This window comes from Ursus arctos, unplaced genomic scaffold (assembly GCF_023065955.2).
Source record: "Ursus arctos isolate Adak ecotype North America unplaced genomic scaffold, UrsArc2.0 scaffold_9, whole genome shotgun sequence".
Classification (NCBI taxonomy): Eukaryota; Metazoa; Chordata; class Mammalia; order Carnivora; family Ursidae; genus Ursus; species Ursus arctos.
The window spans coordinates 128,766-149,796 of record NW_026623111.1 but is presented as its reverse complement, the minus strand read 5'-3'; the positions used below and the strand labels follow the sequence as shown (position 1 = coordinate 149,796).

Genomic DNA, 21,031 nt, shown 5'->3' with positions numbered 1-21,031 from the left:
CACACATGGAAGTGCACACGTACGCCCACACCCACATAGTTACACACACCCTCACACGCACACATGGAAGTGCACATGTACGCCCACACCCACATAGTTACACACACCCTCACACGCGCACATGGAAGTGCACACGTACGCCCACACCCACATAGTTACACACAACCTCACACGCGCACATGGAAGTGCACACGTACACCCACACCCACATAGTAACACACACCCTCACACGCACACATGGATGTGCACACGTACACCCACACCCACATAGTAACACACACCCTCACATGCACACATGGAAGTGCACACGTACACCCACACCCACATAGTTACACACACCCTCACATGCACACATGGAAGTGCACACGTACGCCCACACCCACATCGTCACACACAACCTCACACGCGCACATGGAAGTGCACACGTACGCCCACACCCACATCGTCACACACAACCTCACACGCGCACATGGAAGTGCACACGTACGCCCACACCCACATCGTCACACACACCCTCACACGCACACATGGAAGTGCACACGTACGCCCACACCCACATCGTCACACACAACCTCACACGCACACATGGAAGTGCACATGTACGCCCACACCCACATCGTCACACACACCCTCACACGCACACATGGAAGTGCACACGTACGCCCACACCCACATCGTCACACACAACCTCACACGCGCACATGGAAGTGCACACGTACGCCCACACCCACATCGTCACACACAACCTCACACGCACACATGGAAGTGCACACGTACGCCCACACCCACATCGTCACACACAACCTCACATGAATTTTATGTACACATATGCAGACCATCACTGACACTTGTGGGACACACATTACATATTTGGTTTACATTTGTCCTCATTCTGTCTCTGTCCCACTCAAGCCCACACACAAACTGGGTCCCATATTCCTTCATAAGTATGCACACAGCCCACTCAGGCAAGCACACACACAGGCAGACAGACAGACAGACAGACACACGCACACAACTCTGGCAAGTCATGGTCACGGCCAAACCATGAGCAGGGACTCTTGTACACACTTGGTACACAGCCCTGTGAGGAAGGCCCGGTTATCACTCCCATGTGACTGGGGGGGAGACTGAAGCCTGGCCGGGCTGGGTAGTGTGTACCAGATCGGATGTGCAGTAAACGGCAGAGGTATCCGCCCACGCTCTCTTACCCTTGTCACCCTGCCCTTCTCATGCACACGCACACATGTGTGCACACACACATATATGGTCCCACATGGGAGATACTACAGTGATTTAAGTGTGGGGCAGCAGGAGGACAGATGCTGGTCATTCCAATTGGGCTGATGACCCTCGTCACGAGATCTACACCCCCATGTGGCCCCAGAGCATGGGCTGGAGTCAGGGGAGACAGCAGGCGCGCACTCAGAGCCTGCCCTCCAGAGCAGTCAGGTAGCCAGCCAGCACACAGCATCTGTCCCCACCGCCCCACACCCTTCCTGTAGCCCTCCCTCTCCCACCCTCAGTCAGGCTGGGACAGGCCCCTTCCCACCCTGGAGTTGGAGTTGGAGCCAGGGAAACCGAGGTACGCAGGCTGGGCCTGTCCCCCCTCCACCATGACTCACACGGCCGTCCGGTGTACGTGGGCCTGAGTAAGGCTGGGCTTCTCCCATTAGCACAGGCCACACGTCAAAGAATTCCTGAGCAGAGAAGAGAAGGGACAGAGTCAGTGAGTCAGCACAGGAGCAGGACAAGCCTGGCCAGGAGGCCTGTGGAGCACTGAGGCCTCACCTTCTCCTTGGTCATGTCCAGGAGGCCCACCGAGTACCGGTCGCAGTTCAGATAGGCCCGCACGGTGTAGAAGGCCTTGTGGAACTGCCTCTCGATGTCTGTCAGTTCCTCAAACACCTTGTTAGCCGACCACAGCAGCACCTGGGGGATGGGGGGCAGCAGCTGTGAGCCTGTGGCTACACACACACACACACACACACACACACACACACCTGGGTGATCACGGTAGCAGCTGGGGAGGCACACCTGTGAGCCTGTGGAGACCCCTCACCCCCCCGCACCTATGTGACCACAGCAGCACTTGAGGGGGAACACCTGTGAGCCTGTGGTCGCCCATTACACACCATCTTGACCGCAGCAGCGCCTGGGGGGCACCTGTGAGCCTTGGGCCACCCCCACAATACACACACCAATGTGACCACAGTAGCATGTGGGAGGCACACCTGTGAGCCTGTGGCCAGACCCCCCCCACACCTTTGTGACACCCAAAACACATGTACACATGCATCTGACCACAGAGCTCCAGAGGGACACTGGTTGATGGTGCCTTTCCCAACAGCATCTCCACAGAGTACCATCACCCAGGGTTTCATCCCGGCACATGACTACCTGCTCCTTGACCCAGGTACCCTGAAACCTACTGGAAGGTAAAGCCTCCAAGCTTTGGCCATGTCATTGCCACTCATGGTCTGGTGCTGACCTCAGGCTGGGTCAATGAGTGGAAAGTGAATGCATGAAAATTTAAAGGCAAAACCCTGACCAACCTGCCTTCCCTAACCAGTCCTGAGAAGCTGGGCTTTGAGAGCAGGGTTCATTGCGTTTTGGAAGCCACACAATGAGGTGAGAGTGATAGTTCATTGACATGCTCCATGAGGCGCTGGCCAGAACTCCCCAGGACATTGACCCACAACGGAAGCCCAGGCTCCTGTCCAGGGTCACTGGCCAGGCGCAGACGAACTCTGACCCCTCACCTGCCTGGGTTGAGCTTCTCGGTTTCCTCAGCTGTGCCCAAAGACAGGTGCCTCCAGACTGCACCACTTACCACCTCGTGTATCTTCTGGCCTCTACTAAGTGTTGGCTGGTGCCAAACCCTCCCTGGGTTGCCTGGTGCCACCATGATTCTTCCTTGCATGGTTCCCCTCCTGTCAGCCCCTCTCAGGCCCTCTGTAGCTCCCCACCCTTTGCTGTCACAGTCAGGAATGGGCTCTGGAGACCCCACTTGCCCTGGAGTGTTCTCACCAGAAGGCAGCTTAACCCTAATGTTCTCCATTACTGTACAAGGCTCATGGAGACCTCTTTCCAGCCACCACTCTCCATTGGTGGAGGAGGCTTTCCTGGTGGACTGGCCCTGCCCCCTCTCTGCCCATCGCTCTCCAAGGCACTCCTACGTGCCCTTAGCACTCACTCTGATTGACCACAGGGCCTTTGTACAAGGTCCGTCCTCTTTACAGCACTCATTCCAGGGCTTCCTCATCTTTGAGTCTCAGCCTAAAGTCATCTTTGGAAGGCCTGTCCTAAACACCTGCCAACCCTGACCCTTACAACACCCTATTTCATTCTGACCTCATGGAGGTGCAATCTCATTGTCTCCTCACTCCACCATCAGCTCCATGAGGCCAGAAGGTGCAGCTGTTCCATGGCTAGCACAGTACCTTGCACCTGAGCCCCTCGTACCTCTGTGTTTGTTGCTTGCATGGAAAGCTGTGAGGTTTGAAAGTCTAAGTCAGACTGTCTGAATTCCAAGGTCCTGGAGCCAGATGCCACCTGGGCATCTGCACGTGCACAGCAGGGGAGGGCAGGGCCTTGTGGTCACTCATGCACTGCACTGTGTCTCCTTCATCTTTGAGCTGCTGGCTGAGCACCCCAGTCCTCCATGGCTAATGGCTTGGATACTGAACTCTTTACCCTTTTCCTCCACACCTAGCAAGCAAGGGTGCTGATCTGCTTCTCCTCAGCTCTGATCTTAGGAAGGTTGGCTAACTTCCAGACCTCACTCTCCCCACTTGTAACATGGGGATAATGATGTTTCACTCCCCCCCCCCCGATACTGGGAAGAAGACTGGTGGAACAGGAGTCAGGCTCTCAGAAGAGTGCTTGGCTTTTAGGAATCCCATGTGTGAGTGTGAGCCTGTGTACGAAGGTGCATGTGAATGTGTTAGTCAGCGTGCGTCTAACCCACAAATACTCCCTGAGCTCCCCCGGTGTGCAAAGCCCTGGTTGGGACCAGAACACACACCAGAGGGGTAAGAATGGGGGGAGGCAGGTGCTCAGAGGTGTCTGGGACAGCTGGAGATGTCGTGGTCCTGCTGGGGTACGGGGAGGGTGTGTGTCTGGGCAGCACATCTAATTTTTGAGCTACCTGAAGACTTTGGTCCCCAAAGCACGACCGCCAGGAGGAAGACATGGGGAGGAGAAGGCCTTGTGCGTCACAGCACAGTTCCTAAGGGAGACCCTCCCTGACTCCCTATCTCCTCCCATCCCTCCCTCCGGGCAGAGCGCCTCCCGTCACACCCTGCCCCTCCCCTGCTCCCATCAGACCAGGGACTAGTCACCACGTGCTGGTCTCTGTTCGGAAGCAAGTTTTTGTATGGCCCTGAGGAACTAGGGGCTCGTGGCTCACCGAGGGCCTCTGCCCTTCCTCTCTCCTCCTGTTTCCCTCTTAGCTTTCTGAGTTGAGTCTGGCACACACAGTAAGTGAGTGAGGTGGAATACAGCTGGGTGGATTTTCATGTCAGCACGCACCTGCATAGCCAGAATTGAGAGCATTTTAGTCCCCCGTCAGCACAGCACCCTCCCCATCCCTGCCACAGCTCTTCGGAGCTCCAGCCCTGGAGTGTTCTGGAACTTCATCTAGGTGTCTTCATGCAGTGCCTGTCCCCTGCTACTCTGGGGTGGTTCTTCCTGAATGTCCAGTGGTTTGGGCCTCCTGGACACCCTCTCAGCCACTGCCTTGACCCCAACCTGGGACCTTTGGAGCCTGTTTCTACTCATCGTGTTCCCGGGAAAGCCTCCTCCTGCCCTGGGCTCCAGACCAAGGAGGCCCCTGACCCTGGCTGACCCCTTCCATGTTGCCTGCTAGAGATGAGCAGGCCAGGACCCTCAGGGAGCAGCCTTAAGGGTCAGTGGAAGGGTCTCAGACTTTTTCTTCCTCCCTCCCTCCCTCCCTTCCTTTCTCTCTCCTTCTCTTTCTTTCTTTTCTTTCTTTCTTTCTTTCTTTCTTTCTTTCTTTCTTTCTTTCTTTCCTTTCTCTTTCTTTCTTTCTTTCTTTCTTTCTTTCTTCTTTCTTTCTCTTTCTTTCTTTCTGTTTCTCTCTCTCTCTTTCTTTCTTTCTTTCTTTCTCTTTCTTTCTTTCTTTCTCTTTCTTTCTCTTTCTCTCTCTCTCTCTCTCTCTCTCTCTTTCTTTCTTTCTTCTTTTTCTCTCTCTCCTGCTTTCTTTCTTGCTTGCTTGATTTTTTAAGCAGACTCCACACCCAGTGTGGAGCCCAATGCGGGGCTTGAACTCACAACCTTGAGATCAAGACCTGAGCTGAAATCAAGAGTGTGCCACCCAGGCACCCTAGGCTGCAGACTTTCAAGAGAAGTTAGAAACTCACATTCTTAAGTGAAATCTCGTCTTCAAAATATAGGAAACTTGTTGAGTCAGACTAGGGCCTTGTGTGGCTCAGCAAGGGCCCCTGCCTTTCCCCTGTCCCCTCTTTCAGGGTGCAACTCACGCCTCATCTTCTGGACCTCGACCCCTTCCTGGGGAGTGGTCACCCCCTCTTGACCTTAAGCCTGTGTCTGCTGTCATCAGCACATAGCATACCAGTGCCACCACTTGTTAAGTGAACCAAACACTAGGTGACTTCATGACCAGGAGCCGTGGTCAGCTGGGTGCTGAGGTGTTGCCTTCATGGATTCGTGCTCCAAAACAGAAACCTGGGGGCAACGGTGAGGGGCCTCCTGGTGACTTTGGAAATAAGGGACATCCAATTGCATTTGGGGACGGACAACACGAGGCCCGCAAAGCCTCTGGAAGGGGAAGGCTGGCCTGTGAGGCCCAACCTGACACTCCCACTGCAGGAGGGGGATATCAGGATGCCTGGAGGGTGGGGGCAGACAGAAAAGGTGACCCAGTGAACTCCGGTCAGCCTCGGCTCTCAGGGCTCTTACTGAGTGGTAAGCTCCTGAGAGCTGGTTGTTCGATTGTTAGGAATTTTGAGGGTCAGTTATTAAACCCAGCCATTATTAAAATTAAATGATGTGAACTGAAAAATTAAGAAAATTATATTAAGACAAAGGTATAAGTACACAACCTCATTGTTTCTTTGTTATTTCACTATAGTTCACTATTTTCCATGCTCCTGATGTTATTTATGGTGGAGAGATGGTCTGCACTATGGCGCGTCTCTTCCCAACTCTGTGTCCAGCGACATCACGGTGGGGGCTTCACCGACAATGTTGGCTGGCCGTGCCCAGGGTGGAGAGGCATGCCAGCCCCTCCTTGTTGCTTCCTGACTCACATATCCTGATTTCTGAGTGTTTCCACTTGTTCACATAACAAGAATATGAGGCCAGCAGTGGGGCACTCATGCTGTCTATATGGCCTTCTGAAACTGTCCTGTCCTGGGAGGGGCAGTGCATGTCCTCTGGTCTTCACAGTGAGCCAGCAGGCTGTGGGCACATGGGCAGCCTAGAAGGTTGGAGAGGCCAGAGTCCTCACCAATGGGGCCCTCCATCTAGCTCTTGGAGCAGTCTGGACTGTTGGGCAGTGGGAATCATTCAGCTAAAACTGATCAGTCAGTTTGATGCAGGAGATCAGGGAGAAATCCCAGCACCCTCGGCTAAACCTAATGTTTCCCTTGTTGCTTCTGTTCCCTCTGACCAAAGTGACTTGGCTGCTTTCAGGAAGGGATTGACACGAGCCCCTGAGTGGAGTCTGCAAGAAGGGTGGTCAGTAGTTCTTGACTGGAGAATAGAGGGCAGGTCTGAGGGGCCATAGCCCTGCCGAGGGGTGGTTAGGACCCTGGAGAGCTGCTAAGGTTTGAGGAGGGCAGGGACAAGCTCTGCAGGAACTGCTTTAATTCCCGGGTACTTGCTCTCTTGCAGCTCAAGGAGAGCAAGAGAGGAGCAGATACCAGGCATGACTGCAAGCAGTGTGGGTGGCAGTCTGCTGTCAGTCTGCAGTCACTGGGCGACGTTTGGTCTCTTTGGAGAGAAAGGTAGACCTTTCTACCTTTCTCCAAAAAGGGCTGTGAGGTAGGGCCCTGTGCTTTGTGCAAATTAATTAGGGTTCTTAAAAATGTTGTTCATAGTATGAGGTGTCAGAAACAGCTTTCTACTAGGACTAGGTGATGTCTGAGGAGGAAATCAAAGCACACAACTGAGAAAAGGATGTCCATCATTGGAAGTCCACGCTAGAGCTCGGACTTGAAGTACATCTGTACATGTGTGTGGTCTGAGGAGCCGGAAACAAGCATTTTCAGAAAGCCATATTTCCCAAGCATTGGCAATTCATTTGCTGGAATGATACTTATTACCTGGTTTAGATCTGGGATAACAGGACAACAGAAAGAACTGCAGGCTTAAAAATGGTTAAGATCGTAAATTTTATGTTACGCATCTTTTACCAAAATAAAAATAATTAGGAAGAAAGTAAAGAGATGGAGAAATATATACCATGCTAACACCAATCAAAAGAAAGCTGAGTGGCTGTATCAGTGGTAGACAAAGCAGAGTTCGGAAGAAGGAAAATTATCCGGGGTAAAAAGGGACGTTATGCAACGACACAGGGGGTCATTTCTCCAAGGAGATAACATCCTTAACGTGTATGGACCTAAGTACAGAGCGTCAAATTACATGAAGCAAAAACTGATAGAACTCGAGAGATCAATAGATAAACCCACTAGTTGGCTAACTTCAGGGCTCTTCTTTCAGTAATTGATAAATCGGCAGGCAGAAATCAGTAAGAAGACTGGAACTAAACAGCACTGCACATAGTGGACGTCAGCAGACCACTCCGTCCAACAACAGCAGAACATATGTCCTTTCAAGGCCACATGGAGCACTCACCAGAAGAGACCATATTCTGGACCGTGACACACATCTTAACAAATAAAGAATAAAAAGCATAAGGAATGTATGATCATACTACAGCAGAATTAAGCCAGGGATCAGAAATTAAACAGAAAGTAGCTGGAAAATCCCAAAATATATGAAACAGAACTCCTCTAAATAACACATGGGTCAAAGAAGAAGTCTCCAAAGAAATTTATAAAGAGTTTGAACTCAATGAAAACAAAAATACAGCTTATTAAAATTTGTGGGATACAGTGAAAGTGGTGCTTAGAGGGATGTTTACAACATTAAATGGACATAAGAGAGGAGAAGCAAGATCCAAAATCAATAATCTAATTTTAGGAAACTAGAAAAGGAAAATCGATTTAAGCCTAAAGCAAGCAGAAGAAAAAAAATAAACATCAAGAACAACACTGAGCCCCAAAATGTGACAACTTAGATAAAATGAAGTTTTCAATGCCTTGAAAGACACAAACTACCAACACCCATATAGGATGAAATAGAGTAATCTGAACAGAACTGTGTGTATTAAAGATATTGGAATAATAATTAATAATCTTCCAAAAAGAAAACACCAGTCCTTGGTGAATTCATTGATGAATTCTAACAAACCTAGGGGAGAAATTATGTCAAATTCACTACAATCTCTTTCAAAAAATAGAAGCAGAGGGAACACTTCTTAACCCATTCTATAAGGCCAGCATTACCTAATACCAAAACCAGATAAAGACATCACGAGAAAGAAAACCTATAGACCAAAATCTCTTATGAACATAGAAGCAAAAATTCTTAATAAAATATTAACAAAACAAATCCAATAAGGTATAAAAATAAGTATACTCCATGAGTGAGTGGATTTTAACCCAGGTATACAAGGCTGGCGCAACATTTGAAAATCAATTAATATAATCTACCACATTAACAGGCTAAAGAAGAAAAAGTAACACATTCATTTCAATTGATGGAGAAAAAGTATTTGACAAAAACCAACACTCATTCAGAATAAAAACTATGCCAAATAGAAAAAAGCTTCCTTAGCTAGATGGAAATTCTACAAAACCCTTTAGCAAGCATCAAACTTAATGGTGAGAAACTAGGTGTTTCCCTCCTGATATTGGGAATACGGCAAGGGTGTCCCCCTCTCACCACTCATATTCGACGTTGTACTGGAAGTCCTAGCAAGTGCAATGAGGTAAGAAAAAGAAATACTATGTATGTAGATTGGGAAGGGAGGAGTAAAACTGTCTTTTCTTGCAGATGACATGACTGTCTCTGTGAAAATATCAAGGAATCAATTTAAAAAACCTTCCCGGAACTAGTAAGTGATTGTTTTAAGGTCACAGCATACAAGGTTAATATACAAAATCCAGTCATTTTTCTTTATATCAGCAATACATACCTGGAACTTGAAATTAAGAACACAAAACCACTTATATTAGCATAAAAATGAAATACTTAGGTACAAATTAACAAACACAGTCCCAATTAAAATACCAGCAAGATATTTTGTGGGTATGGACAAACTGATTTTAAAGTTTATATGGAAAGTCACCTCCTCCCGACCCTGGAATAGCCAGCATAATACTGCAGAAAAAAAGTTGGAGAATTTGTATTTCTGATTTCAAGCCTATACAGCTATAATGATCAAGACGCTATGGTATTAGTGAAAAAATAGATGCAGAGATAAATAAAGCAGAACAGAGAACCCAGGAACCACACAACTAGAGAACCACACAACTGCAGTGTGATGAAAGCACCACGGCAATTCAATGGGGAAAGGGTAGTTTTGCACAGTTTGGTATCCATGTGCAAACAGGGGTATCTAGGTTCAGACCCTGCAGCTTTCATAAATACTAACTCGTAGACCTAACTATAAAACACAAAGCTATGGAACTCCTGGAAGATGGCATAGAAGAAAATATGGGCGACCTTGAGTTTGGTGATGAGGGTTTTAAAACAAGTGTTTATCTTCATTCCAGTTAATGAACATACAGTGCTACGCTGGTTTCAGGGATTCAACACTTGGTACATCACCCGAGCTCATCACGACACGCGCCCTCCTTAGTCCCCATCCCCTATCTCTCCTACCCCCACCTCCCTTCTGGTAACCGTCAGTGTGTTCTCTATAGTTAAGGGTCTGCTTCTTGGTTTTTCCCCTTTGCGTGTTTGTTTTGTTTCTCAAATTTCACATATGAGTGAGATCACAGGGTATTCGTCGTTCTCTGACTTATTTTGCTTAGCATTATTCTCTCTAGCTCCATCCATGTTGTTGCAAGTGGCAAGATTTCATTCTTTTTTATGGCTGAATAATATTCCATTGCATATATATATATATATATATATATATATATATATATATATCTCCCATATACTTTACCCATTCAACCATCTATTGATGGACATGGTAATGAGTTTTAAGATACAACAACTAACTACACTTCATGAAGGAAAAATTATTAAGTTGGACTTTCTTAAAATTTAAAAGTGTTTTTCCAAATGCACTGTGAAGGGAATGAAGAAACAAATTATACCCTTGGAGAAAATATTTGCAAAACACACATCTGATAAAGGACTTGTATCCAAAATTTACAAAAATTTTAAATAATAAGAAAACAGAAAACTAATTTAAAAATGGGCAAAGATCTGAACAGACACCTCGCCAAAGAATAAGGTATACAGATGGCAGACCAGTGCATGAAAAGTTGTTCAACAGTATTTGTATTACAGGGAATTGTAGGTTAGAACAAAAATGAGACACGTGCGTTAGAAAGATTAAAATGCAAGTAACTGACGACACCAAAGGCTGCCGAGGCTGCGGAGCCGTAGGACTTCTCCTTCGTCGTTGATGGGAACGCGAAATGGCACAGTTGCTTTCCGGCAGTTTCTCAGACGGTAAAATACAGTCATGCCACACTACCAGCAATCGCACTCCTTGGACCCAACTGAACTGAGAGCTTACACGTACACGCAAAGCTGCACACAAGTGTTTACAGCAATTTTATTCATGATTGTCCCCAAGCTGGAGGAAGCAGCTTCCGCGGGGGGACGTGACCCATCCAGACAGTGGAATATTATTCAGCACTAAAAAGAAATGAGCCGTCAAGCCATAAAAAGACACGGAGGAATCTTAAGTGCATTTGCTAAGGGGAAGAAGCCAGTCTGAAACAGCTACACGCTGCATGGCTCTAACTTGATGACAATCTGGAAAAGGCAAAGCCGTGGACACAGCGAAGAGATCAGCGGTTGCCGGGGCCGGGTGGGGGCCGCGGGGAGAGAGGGGCAGGTGGAACACAGCGGGTCTTTAGGGCAGTGGGTTATTCCGTATGGCATCTACCAGTGCCTGCCTGTCATGATGCCTGTGTTAGGCCTGCAGAGATCTGCAGCACAAGCGTTGAGCGTGTGCCCGTAAAGCAGCCGTTTAGCGGGTCGGGGGATCCCACGAAGGAACGAACGCAGACTCTGACAAGAGAATCAAACCCTAGCGCTTGAACCACCTCACTGAAGGAGGAGGAGAAAAGGTGCTGAGTGAAGTACTTTTGGAAATGAGCAGAGTCTGTAAGACTAAAGACAAAAGAAGCTGCCCGTCAACCCTGTCCTCTGCTTGATAAAACTGTCGCCCTTGGGGAAAGGGTTAGCCGTTCTGTTCTTGCCGTGCACATACGCGGGAAGTGAGCAGGTGAGTAAACGCGTGGTGGGTGATGGGAGCCAGGTATCTCACTGCGGGAGTGGAAACTTGCATCCCAGCAAAAGCGGGGAAGCCAGAGTGCTCGTGTGCTGACAGAGCGCGTGGGAGGCACGAGCAAGAACGCAGCTTTGACTTCCTGTCGATTCGTGCCTACGCGCAGAACTGTCTGCAGCTGTGTCCATGCCCAGGCCGGCACGGGCACATGTACTTCCTTGCTCCGACACCCCAGTAGCCAAGGGCACAGCCAGTGCCCGGATCTCTAAGACCATTCCCCGATTAAAGCAGTGCACTCCTGGAGGGGCTGCTGATTCCAGGACCACACAGGAAATATACAAATGAGTCTGGAGCGTCTGGTTGTCCCAGGACGTGCGGAGCGTGCACCCCCCCCCCCCCAAACCGATAACCCTACCCACCCACCAACCCAAAACACTGAAAACACCCAGAGTGACGGGCTTGATGGGTTATGTCCGGCTCGAGAGCCCGCTGAGAGGCTCCCAGTGGCCACAGTCAGAACAGACCGAACAACAAAATCAGTCAAGTTGACCAGGGTTATAACCGAAACACCCATGACTCCAGACGGATGTAGACAAATTGTAATATAAATCAATGGAAGGGTGAAAGGAGACATATCTCCAGTGGAGAACCCTGCTCCTGCAGTGTGGGGCTCACGGCGACTTCCACCAAAAAAGGACCTTTCTAGAAACCTTTCTAGAAACCAGTCTCATGTGTCAGGCCAGCCTCACAGCCCTTCACTGCTCCCCAGTTGGCTCTGAGCCCTGACCTACCCCCAGTTGTGCCATCACTTCCTCCAAGGCCTCGGGCCATGTTCTTCCCTCTGCCCAGGGTAACTTCTTGTCCTCCCCCAAGGGTCCTCCACGGCCCTGCCGCACAGCCATGGACTGTGGGAGGTGTCTCTCTCAGAGGCTTTTTCTTTCTTTCCCAGTCAGTGGGGCTGGCCTAGGGTCAAAAGATACCCTCAAGGGATCCCAGACCCCCTGCTCAGCCTGCTCCTTCCGTAGCCCATGGGTCAGGAGGAGGCACCCAGATAGCCCTTCTAGATGCTGAGATAAGCAGAGGAATGTCTCATCATTTTAAGCAAGTTGACAGCAGGTGACCAGGACGCACACAGCATTTGCAGACGGAACAGAAAGCGGGGAGGGCGTGGAGTGACCAGGTCACCCTCCACATCTTCTAAGGCTCAGCCCGAAGGCCACATCTTATACAGCTTTCCAAGCCCCAGGCCCAGAGGAACGAGAGCTGCTTCTTTGTCCTCTCCCAGGGCCCACTCACTGTCTTCCAGGGCTCCGGTGGGCCAGGGACTGAGGCAGGAGGACAGAGGGGACCCCCCTCACATGCCCGCCAGCTCTGTACCCATTCCCGAAACACAAGTCCCCACCTTGCTCCCATCAGGCCCCACACCCTCCTCTCTGGGGGAGAGGTTGTGCAGGAGGCAGATTCCAGCCCTGGAAGCAATGGTTATCCTGTGCACCTAGGGGCCAAACCCACCAGGGGACTCAGCCACCCCGTGGGAGAAACTCTGTCCCCATTGTCCGTTCGTCATTCACCCCAGCTCCTCCCGAGGAGGGTTTGATGCGGCTTCTGAGGACGGGTGGTGCCTGCGGCGTTTGCCGGCCTCACACGCACCTGGGCTGGGGTGAGTCAGGGTGGGCAGACGGGGTGAGACACCCTACCTCTCGTGAGGTCCCAGCTGACACCCTCGCAGCATCACACTGCAGCCACGGACGGCCGCGGGGACCTGCCGCTGCGGGCCCTGCACCTCCCAGGCCCAGCATCGTCTCTGCCCAGAGGCCGCACGGGGACCTGGACGCGCGCAGACCGTTCGGAGGGCGGGGAGGGGGCGGACAGCCTCGGCTGGGTGCCCGCGCAGGTACCTGGCCCCGGCGCGTCTCGCAGTTGTGCAGGTAGCTCAGGTGGTAGATCTTCAGGTTTAAGGCGCCAAAATTCAGGTACTTCAAGAAAACCTGAGACGGAGTCACAACAACAGTCATTAGAAAGCCCGTTTTCGGAAGGTACTCAGGCGTGCAAGGGTGGGGAGGCGCCCAGCTGCCCGGAGCAGGGCCCATACATGGCACCGATCTCGGCACACGCAGGCCTGTGCGTGTGAAGACACACTCAGAGGTGTGAAAGAGACAGGGATGACCTCACGGAGCCAAGCAGCAGAGGGGAGCGCATGCGGACACCAAGGGAACGGGCACGCGCCCGCCAGGCACGGGACAGACCCGGGGACACAGACGCGCACGCCCAGCACTCACGTCTTCGTCTTCACTCGTGAAGCACGGGCCGTCCAGCTTGTTCACAGCCATGATGACGGCCACCACATCTTTGCCGTTCATGATGGGCGTGGCCAGAATGTTCTTTGTCACGTAGTCGGTCAGCTCATCGGCGAAGGAGCTGAAGTGGGGACACTGGGCAGCAAGAGAAGAGAGAAGAGAGGCCGTCACGTCGGTCTGTGACCCCGGCGGGGACAGGGCTAAGCTGCTCAGAGACCACTGTGCAGGCTGGTGCTGAGCCCTCGTGGCCCTGCGCCGGGCATCAGGAGCCCAGGCAGTGTAAGAGCACACGGCCCATGGCCTATCCTTGTGGCTCCAGCCTTATCCCCCCCACCCCACCCGCCGGAGCCAGTAACCCCAGCCCTCCATCACAGACTCTGCCGCGTCCTCCCACGGCCTGGGTCCTCCCACACCTGCTGTCCTCTGGCCAAGCCAGCTTCTTGGGAACCTCTGAGCTGCCCAGCTGCCTGACTATAAGCCCCTCCGAGCTCAGGCTGCCCTCTCCTGCCTTCACCTGCCCTGAGGCCAGCCCCGCAGGCTCCTCCCCAAAAGTGTGTTGGCTGAATAAAGGGTGAGTGTGAGTTGGGTGGAGGGTCCCCTACGGGTCTTCTGAGGCCCTGCTCCAGCCAGCGTCTGCTTCATGGGACCTGTCGCCCATCTGATAAGGCATTCGTCCACTCGTGGCCCCCAGGGCAGGTCCCACTCGCCCTACAGTTGCTCCCCGGGGCCTCTCCTTGACTAGGGGCTGGTTGAGCGGCTCTTAAGTTCTGTATCTACAGGCAACAGAGCAGCTGAGTTTTGGCCCAGGTGTTGGGGTGTTACCAGGACGAGGACCCTCCAGGTGACTAGGACCCTGCCCTGCAGGGTGGGTGTGACTCCAGCTCCAGCTCCTAGTTCCTGGGTGCTGATGATTTATTTAAACGAGGCCAACGTGACCCTCTGCAGAGCTGCAGGGGACAGCTCAGAGTTGGACTGCCCGGGTTGGGGTCTGGACCTGCCACCGTGTGATGGGATGGCCCCAGGCCCCTCTCCTCACTGGTCAGCTTGGGTTGAGTGAGGAAATCCCTGTAAATTCTCCCTACATTTTGTTATTATTATTTGTTGTTAAAGGAGCTCTTTTGGGTTTACTCAAGGACTGTTGGTCCTGTGGCAGAAGAGGGGTGACTGACCCCACGGGACTTGCTGTGCCCTCTCCATGGCTCGGGCTCCTTGCAGCCCCAGGATGCCGCGTCCACTCTCCAGCCTCCCGGGCATGGGCAGCTGGGCCACAATTCAGGCCAGCGGGAGGTGAGAGGAGGCCTGCTGGGGACGAGAACAGTCCGTGTTCTAGTGAAGAGGTGTGTGTGTCTGGTGCCAACTTGTCCCCCGCTCTTCTCCTGCCCGATTGCAGGGAGGCAGCTGTCACCCGCAGCCACAGGGCACCTGGCATCAAAGCGAAATCAAGATGGGCTTCCTGGAGGCGGCAGCACCACCAGGTTCTGTGACCCGAAGGGAGAGCATTTGCGGACTCCTGTCTCGCCACCTCACCCCAGGGCTGAGCACAGGCATGAACTCAGGGCTGTTTTCACATCCCCCCGTTCCATGTCTGTGCTCTCTCTGGTCACCTTCCTGGCACCTGCTGCTGCTCTGGGGTCCTGCAGTGCTGGCCACACCGCCCTCGGCTCTGCCCCAGACTTTCCTCCTGCCCTTCAGCTGCACTCCCCTGCTCCCACCTGCAGTCCTGCACAGTGTCCCCTGCTCCCAGGTGCTCCACGGCACCCACCAGACACCCCCTCTTGCTCCTGCCACACTGGGGCCTTCACCCCATGGTTGTGGCTGCAGCGGTCAGCAGCTCATCAGCTCCCACACCCTAGGTGCAAGGCACAGGGAGCCTCAGGAAGGTTAAGAGCAGGCTCTGGCCAGGAGCTGTGCTCTCTGAGCAGAGACGCCCAAGGGCTGGGGTCGCCTGCATTCCACATCTTTGTACCCTGTGCCTGTTTGGTTCCCCGCCTGCATCTTCTGCTCCACTGCCTCTGTATCAAGGCTCCCACCCGGCTTCTCTACCGAGTCAGACGTGGCAGTCCCGGAGCCTCGCTCAGAGCCCCAACCACCTTGAGGACAACAGGTGACGCTTAGGCTCCCAGAAGCCCCATAACCGCAGTGTTACAGTAGGACCAGCCCCAGGCGTTGCATCCTAAGCCTCATTCCCAAAACATCCATGCTCTCGTGCCCCCCATTCCAGGGGTTGGAACCCACCCATCACCCATGGAAAGCACCCTGGTGTCACCTAGGCACCTCCCTCTCCCTCAGCTTCCGTAGGTCTAGGGGTCCTGTGATTGCTCTGAAGTGCCCCAATGCTGCCCCCACTGCCTAGACCCTCATCCTTGTCACCTGCAGCACCCACACCACCTGGCCCATCTGTGCACTGGAGGGCCAGCCTGGTGCTGCTGCCCTCCTCCCTCTTCTGAGCTGGCCTGGCTCCCAGAGCTTCCCCACAAAGCTGTGTCCCTAATGCCAGTCCAGCCTCCTTTGACCCCACAATAGCTGGCTGCCACAGCTGGGGTCTGGACGCCTTGGCAACACACGGGACCCTCATCACGGGCTGTTTCTGGGCCCACAGCTTCTTAAGGGGGGTCAGACACCACCACAGAGCCAGGACCTGGGTGTGGTCCCACTCAGCTGCTTGAGGGCAATGGCTGAGCCGTGTCCCCTCCACAGCCTCCCAGGGCCTTCTGCCTAGCTGCCTGGCCATGAGCCCTCGGGGGTCTTAAGAGCTGCAAAGTGGTGGTGGGGTGATGTTGCAGCCCCGAGGTGTCCTCGTCCTTGCTGCCTGCAAGGAGTCCCTGTCCTCAAGCCACGCACCACTCTCCAAAGACAGCCCCCCACGCTTTTCTCTTCAAGCGAGGAAGGTGCTGGAGTCTCAGATGGAGCGAGGCTTTCTGCCTCAGTCTCCCCCCTGAAGACAGCTTGAGTCCAGGACCCTGACACTTGCAGAGCTTAGGTCTTCAAGACCCACTTAATGGAAACTGACTTTTTGGGTGATTTTGCCTCTGCCCTCAGTTCCAATGCATCTGGACCAACAGGACCCGGCACAGCCCTGAGGGTTGAGGCCAACACGGGGCCCCTCGCCCCCTGGGGAGAGATCAGAGTAGGCTGTCCTGATGGAGGTGGGAGGGTCTCGAGAAGCCAAAGCCCCAGGGAGGGGAAGGGCACAGGACCTAGAGCAGCCATGCCGCCTGAAGCGGACCCTCAGCGCAGGCTGGGGGATGGGCAGCCTGAGGACAGAGCCCTGGGGGCTGAGAGGTCCACCCCGGACTCTGAGAAGGGAGAGGACAAGATACAGGGAGAGAAGGGGCAGCAGAAGTCCCCAGCACAACCCCTGCACCTCTCCCAGCTGCCGGATTCCTTCTCCTCCTGGGAGTTCAGGCACCTGATATTCTGATGCATGGGGTGACCTATTTCTTAAAATGGAGTGAAGAGGCAGCTAATCCCAGAGATTACTATATTCAGGTCGCTGGACCCAGGGTTGTTTAGAACAGATAAATTTAAGAGGATTGCAGTCACTTCCTTCCCAGGCCCCAGAGGGCCGGGGGGTGTGGTGTACGTCCGTTTGTCTCCAGGGACTCGGGGACACTGGCTGTTTCAGGAGAAACCTGTCCTGGTGGCAAGCCCCTCTGGATTCCTTCACAGAACACGGAAGAGGCTGACCCAGCTCAGGGCTCCTGCTTCCCCCTCTCAGAGGTGGGGAAGGGAGAGCAGGGGAGGAGCCGGTGGCTCTTGTTCTCCCCCAGCAGCCTCTTCCTGCTCCTTCTTCTTGGAGCCCCTCATCCCCATGCTTGCTTTGGGGGCCTCTGTCCCTCACACATGCATCCAACAGGCACCTCCATCCCCCTAGCCCCACCCACCCTGGCTTCCACCCCAGGATTCCTGAAGTCCTAGTGCACTAGCTCCCCACCCCCAGCAAGACCCTGGCCTCCTGAATCTCAGCTCCAAGCACTGCTGTCTATCTTTCCTGCCCAGCCTGGACCAGCCCTGGTCTCCCCGCTGCTTCTGCCAAACCCCCAAACTTGCCTGGGCCAGGAAGCAGCATGGTCTCCTATGGGGTTGTGAGTTTTGGACTCTGGAGTCCACTGGCCCTTCCTTTCTGGGCCTTTGCACCAACCCCTGCTCTGACCCCTTCCTCCCCAGTCCTCCATTCAGGGACCTGTGGGTCAACGGGGTAGTGGGGCCTGCCCAGACCACCCTCCCAGCCACCTCAAGGCTGGCTTCCTTCCTCTCTGCAAGCTCTGGCCCAGCCAGCCCTCTTCCCCGGGGCCGCCTTCCTGGACCAGAGGTCCCCACACGGCCTGCAGGCTGACCCGCTGCATGGGGCCCGTAGGGACCCCTTGCCGACCCGGTCGGTTGTGGGCCAGGACCCACCTCTGCCACGTCCTTGATGTTCACCATCTTCTTGGTCTGAGCCACGTGGCCCACAACCCCAATGTCCAGCGGGAAGACGATCTCAGAGTCTGGGGGCACCAGGCAGTCCTCCAGGACGCTGGAGGGCTGCACACTGAAGAGGCGCGTGGCCACCTCGGCCACGCCGTTGCGCTGGCGGTACATGAAGAGGCTGCAGCGGTCGGCGTGCAGGAGGGCACAGAGGCGTCTCAGGATCTTGAAGACCACGCGCTCCATGTTCACGCTCTCCTGCATGTCCTGCACCAGCTCGAACAAGGCTGCGCTCTCCTCCACCTGGCACAGCTCGCGGAAGCTGGTGCAGTCCACCGGCTGTCCCTCCTCGCAGGCGCCGGCCACATGCTCGGGGCTCAGCCTCCTCCCAAAGTACTCGTCCGTGAAGCCGGGGTTCTGGTCGAGGAACTGCTGCACCTCGTCCTCACTGAGGCTCATGGTGTCCCACCGCCTGTCTGCGAGACGCGGCCGGTCCCCAGGCACATGCAGACTCCCAGCAAACACTGTCATCAGCAAAGCCTTTCTTAGGGACGATTACTGAGCCCTGGGAGGACACCAGCTGACTCACCCATGCCTGCCCCCGTCGGCTTAGATCTTGGACTTTCCACTACCCGCCCCTGGGAAAATCAGACCTCCTGGAATGGGGGCAGCTGGGTCACAGCCCCGGGGGCTGCTGCCTGTGGCAGGGGTCCTGGGCAGCCAGTGGAGCAGGCCCTTCCACCTAATCCCCCGGAGAGGGTAATCCCACAGACACCACGGCCCTCTCTGCCTGGGGGATTGCCTGAGAATCCAGATGGTCCAACAGGCAGCCCCACGTCTCCTGGCACTCAGACCTGGACTCCAGTGTGCTGGGAAGGTGGGGCCCCAGCCCCGCCTCGGGGAGAGGCAACCCAGCCCTAGGCAGGGAGGGGAGACCCCTGTCCAGTGCCAGAGGTCAGCGAGTGCAGCTCCGTGGCTCCACCCTCATGGAGGGAAGTGACGAGAGGGGAGGAAGGTGGCCCAGCATCCATTGTGAAGGTGGGACCAGAGGTGGGGTTTTGCAGAGATTTTCCCTTCTCTTTGATGGTGAGGGGGTGGCCTGGGGGGGGGTTTGCAAGTGACAGTAGGTCACCTGAGGGCACAAGAGAGAGTCTCTGTTAAGAGCCACCATCCTTAGTTAGAGGTTGTCTTAGTGAGTCCCCACCACACATCTCTCTCCTTGGCCCAATCCTTACTTGTTGGGCACTTTTATTCACACTGCTGGACCCTCTCCTCACACAGAATCCACAGCCACGCTGTGGGCACTGCCGTGTTGTGTAGACAAGGTTGTCCCTGAGCTTCTGTGCTTCAAACAGGGACTGGCGTCCTAGACAGCAGCTGGTGCCTCTCTCCTGTCCACCTGCCTGGGTGTTACATGGATGCTCGCTTCTCTATGGGCCATGTGTGACCAAAAGGTTGCATTAAAACTGGAGGACGGGCTCCATGTGTGTGTGACTCTCCAGCTCCTGAGTGCCCTTTACTTCTCTTAAGAGACTGTGTGCACGTGTGTGTGCACACTGCATATGCATATATGTGTGTGCGTCGAGTGTACAAATGCACGCATGTGCATGCCCACGGGCCGCTGGAAGGCTGGGGGTAGGACTTAACGTCCGTGGTGTAAGCCAGCTGTGCACGTCACTCAGCAGAGACCAGGTGGGCACCTGGCATTCTGGGCTCACCTTTGGCGGCAGCAGCCATAACCCTGCCCACACAGGCGGAAGCAGAAGAGTGTAGCTGGAAGGACTTTGGGCCCCTCCAAGCCAAGGACCAGGCATCACAAACCAGGGGCCTCGACTGAGGGAAAGGCTTAAGGCTTCCTCACGTTGCCTTTCAACCAGGATGCAGGGTTTGTGTGTGGTTCTGAAGTTTGCTGCATTCAGCTGGTAAAGCTGTGGTTTGTGCCCGTATGAGCATGCATATATGCACACACGTGTGAGTGTGCACATGTGTGATTGCAGGGCCAGGGGACTTCTTGTGCCCAGACATGTTTCCTCAGCACAAGCCTTGGTTCTGGGGGTCTTTCCACGTGGGCTCTGGGCTGGCATCTTGCAGCTGTGCTGGCCACAATGGGCCCAGCTGGCTGAGCGCCGGGCACAGGCCCTTGTGCTGTGACATTCTTGTCTCTGCTTAGTCACGCAGCAGACTCCTTTCAGGGATCTGCTCTAAGCATCCCACTTTTCCTAAAAATAGTGAGTTCTGCCTGGGGACTGGGGGAGAACAGGGAGGCAGGTGCTGCGATTTGGGGCCAGGGTTGGGGGTCACCTTGCTCTGAATTCAGTCCCCAGACAGCTTCCAGAGCCTTCCAGCGTATTGTCTCCAGACGCTCAGAGCTGCAGTCCAAATTATGCCTGATGTGAGGGACATGCCAATGAGGCAGCCATCTGGCTGAGCAGCCCAGGGCAGCAGGGTCTTTGGGGGGACACTTCCCTTGGCTCACTCCACCCCGAGGCACACTCGGCTGCAACCACCCTCCCTGCTTCTGTTCCCCCACTCCTGCCAGCTGGATCCTTGCCTGCAGGGCTGAGGGCAGGGGGCATAGGTGTGCAGGTCACCTGCCTGTGAAACACTGGGTGGGGCAGGCCTGCTGGGGCAGGGGAGGCCTGCTGGTGAAGGGCGCACCTATGTCTGGGTGCCGTAGGGCTAGGTCACAGCAGTGGGAATGACATGGCCCTGGGTTCGGAGGCACAATGTACTCAAGGTTGGTGAGATGGAGGGGGCTCCTGGCAGAGTGGGTGGGGAGCAGAGGAGGGTGCTGGCTGAG

At 54.0% G+C, this 21,031-nt stretch overlaps 1 protein-coding gene across 2 annotated transcripts in view; it reads right to left on the bottom strand.

The window, feature by feature from the left end:
• The window catches only part of PDE6B (phosphodiesterase 6B), a 32,121-nt gene extending 13,431 nt beyond the window's left edge, over nucleotides 1-18,690 (bottom strand). For both annotated transcript variants that reach the window (XM_026485997.4, XM_026485998.4), the window contains exons 1-5: nucleotides 18,223-18,690; nucleotides 13,807-13,959; nucleotides 13,426-13,515; nucleotides 1,792-1,932; nucleotides 1,626-1,700 (exon numbers count right to left, since the gene is read on the bottom strand). In XM_026485997.4, coding sequence (XP_026341782.3) covers nucleotides 1,626-1,700; nucleotides 1,792-1,932; nucleotides 13,426-13,515; nucleotides 13,807-13,959; nucleotides 18,223-18,690 — 927 coding nt within the window. The remainder of the gene's footprint in view (nucleotides 1-1,625; nucleotides 1,701-1,791; nucleotides 1,933-13,425; nucleotides 13,516-13,806; nucleotides 13,960-18,222) is intronic.
• Nucleotides 18,691-21,031: the final 2,341 nt, after the last annotated feature.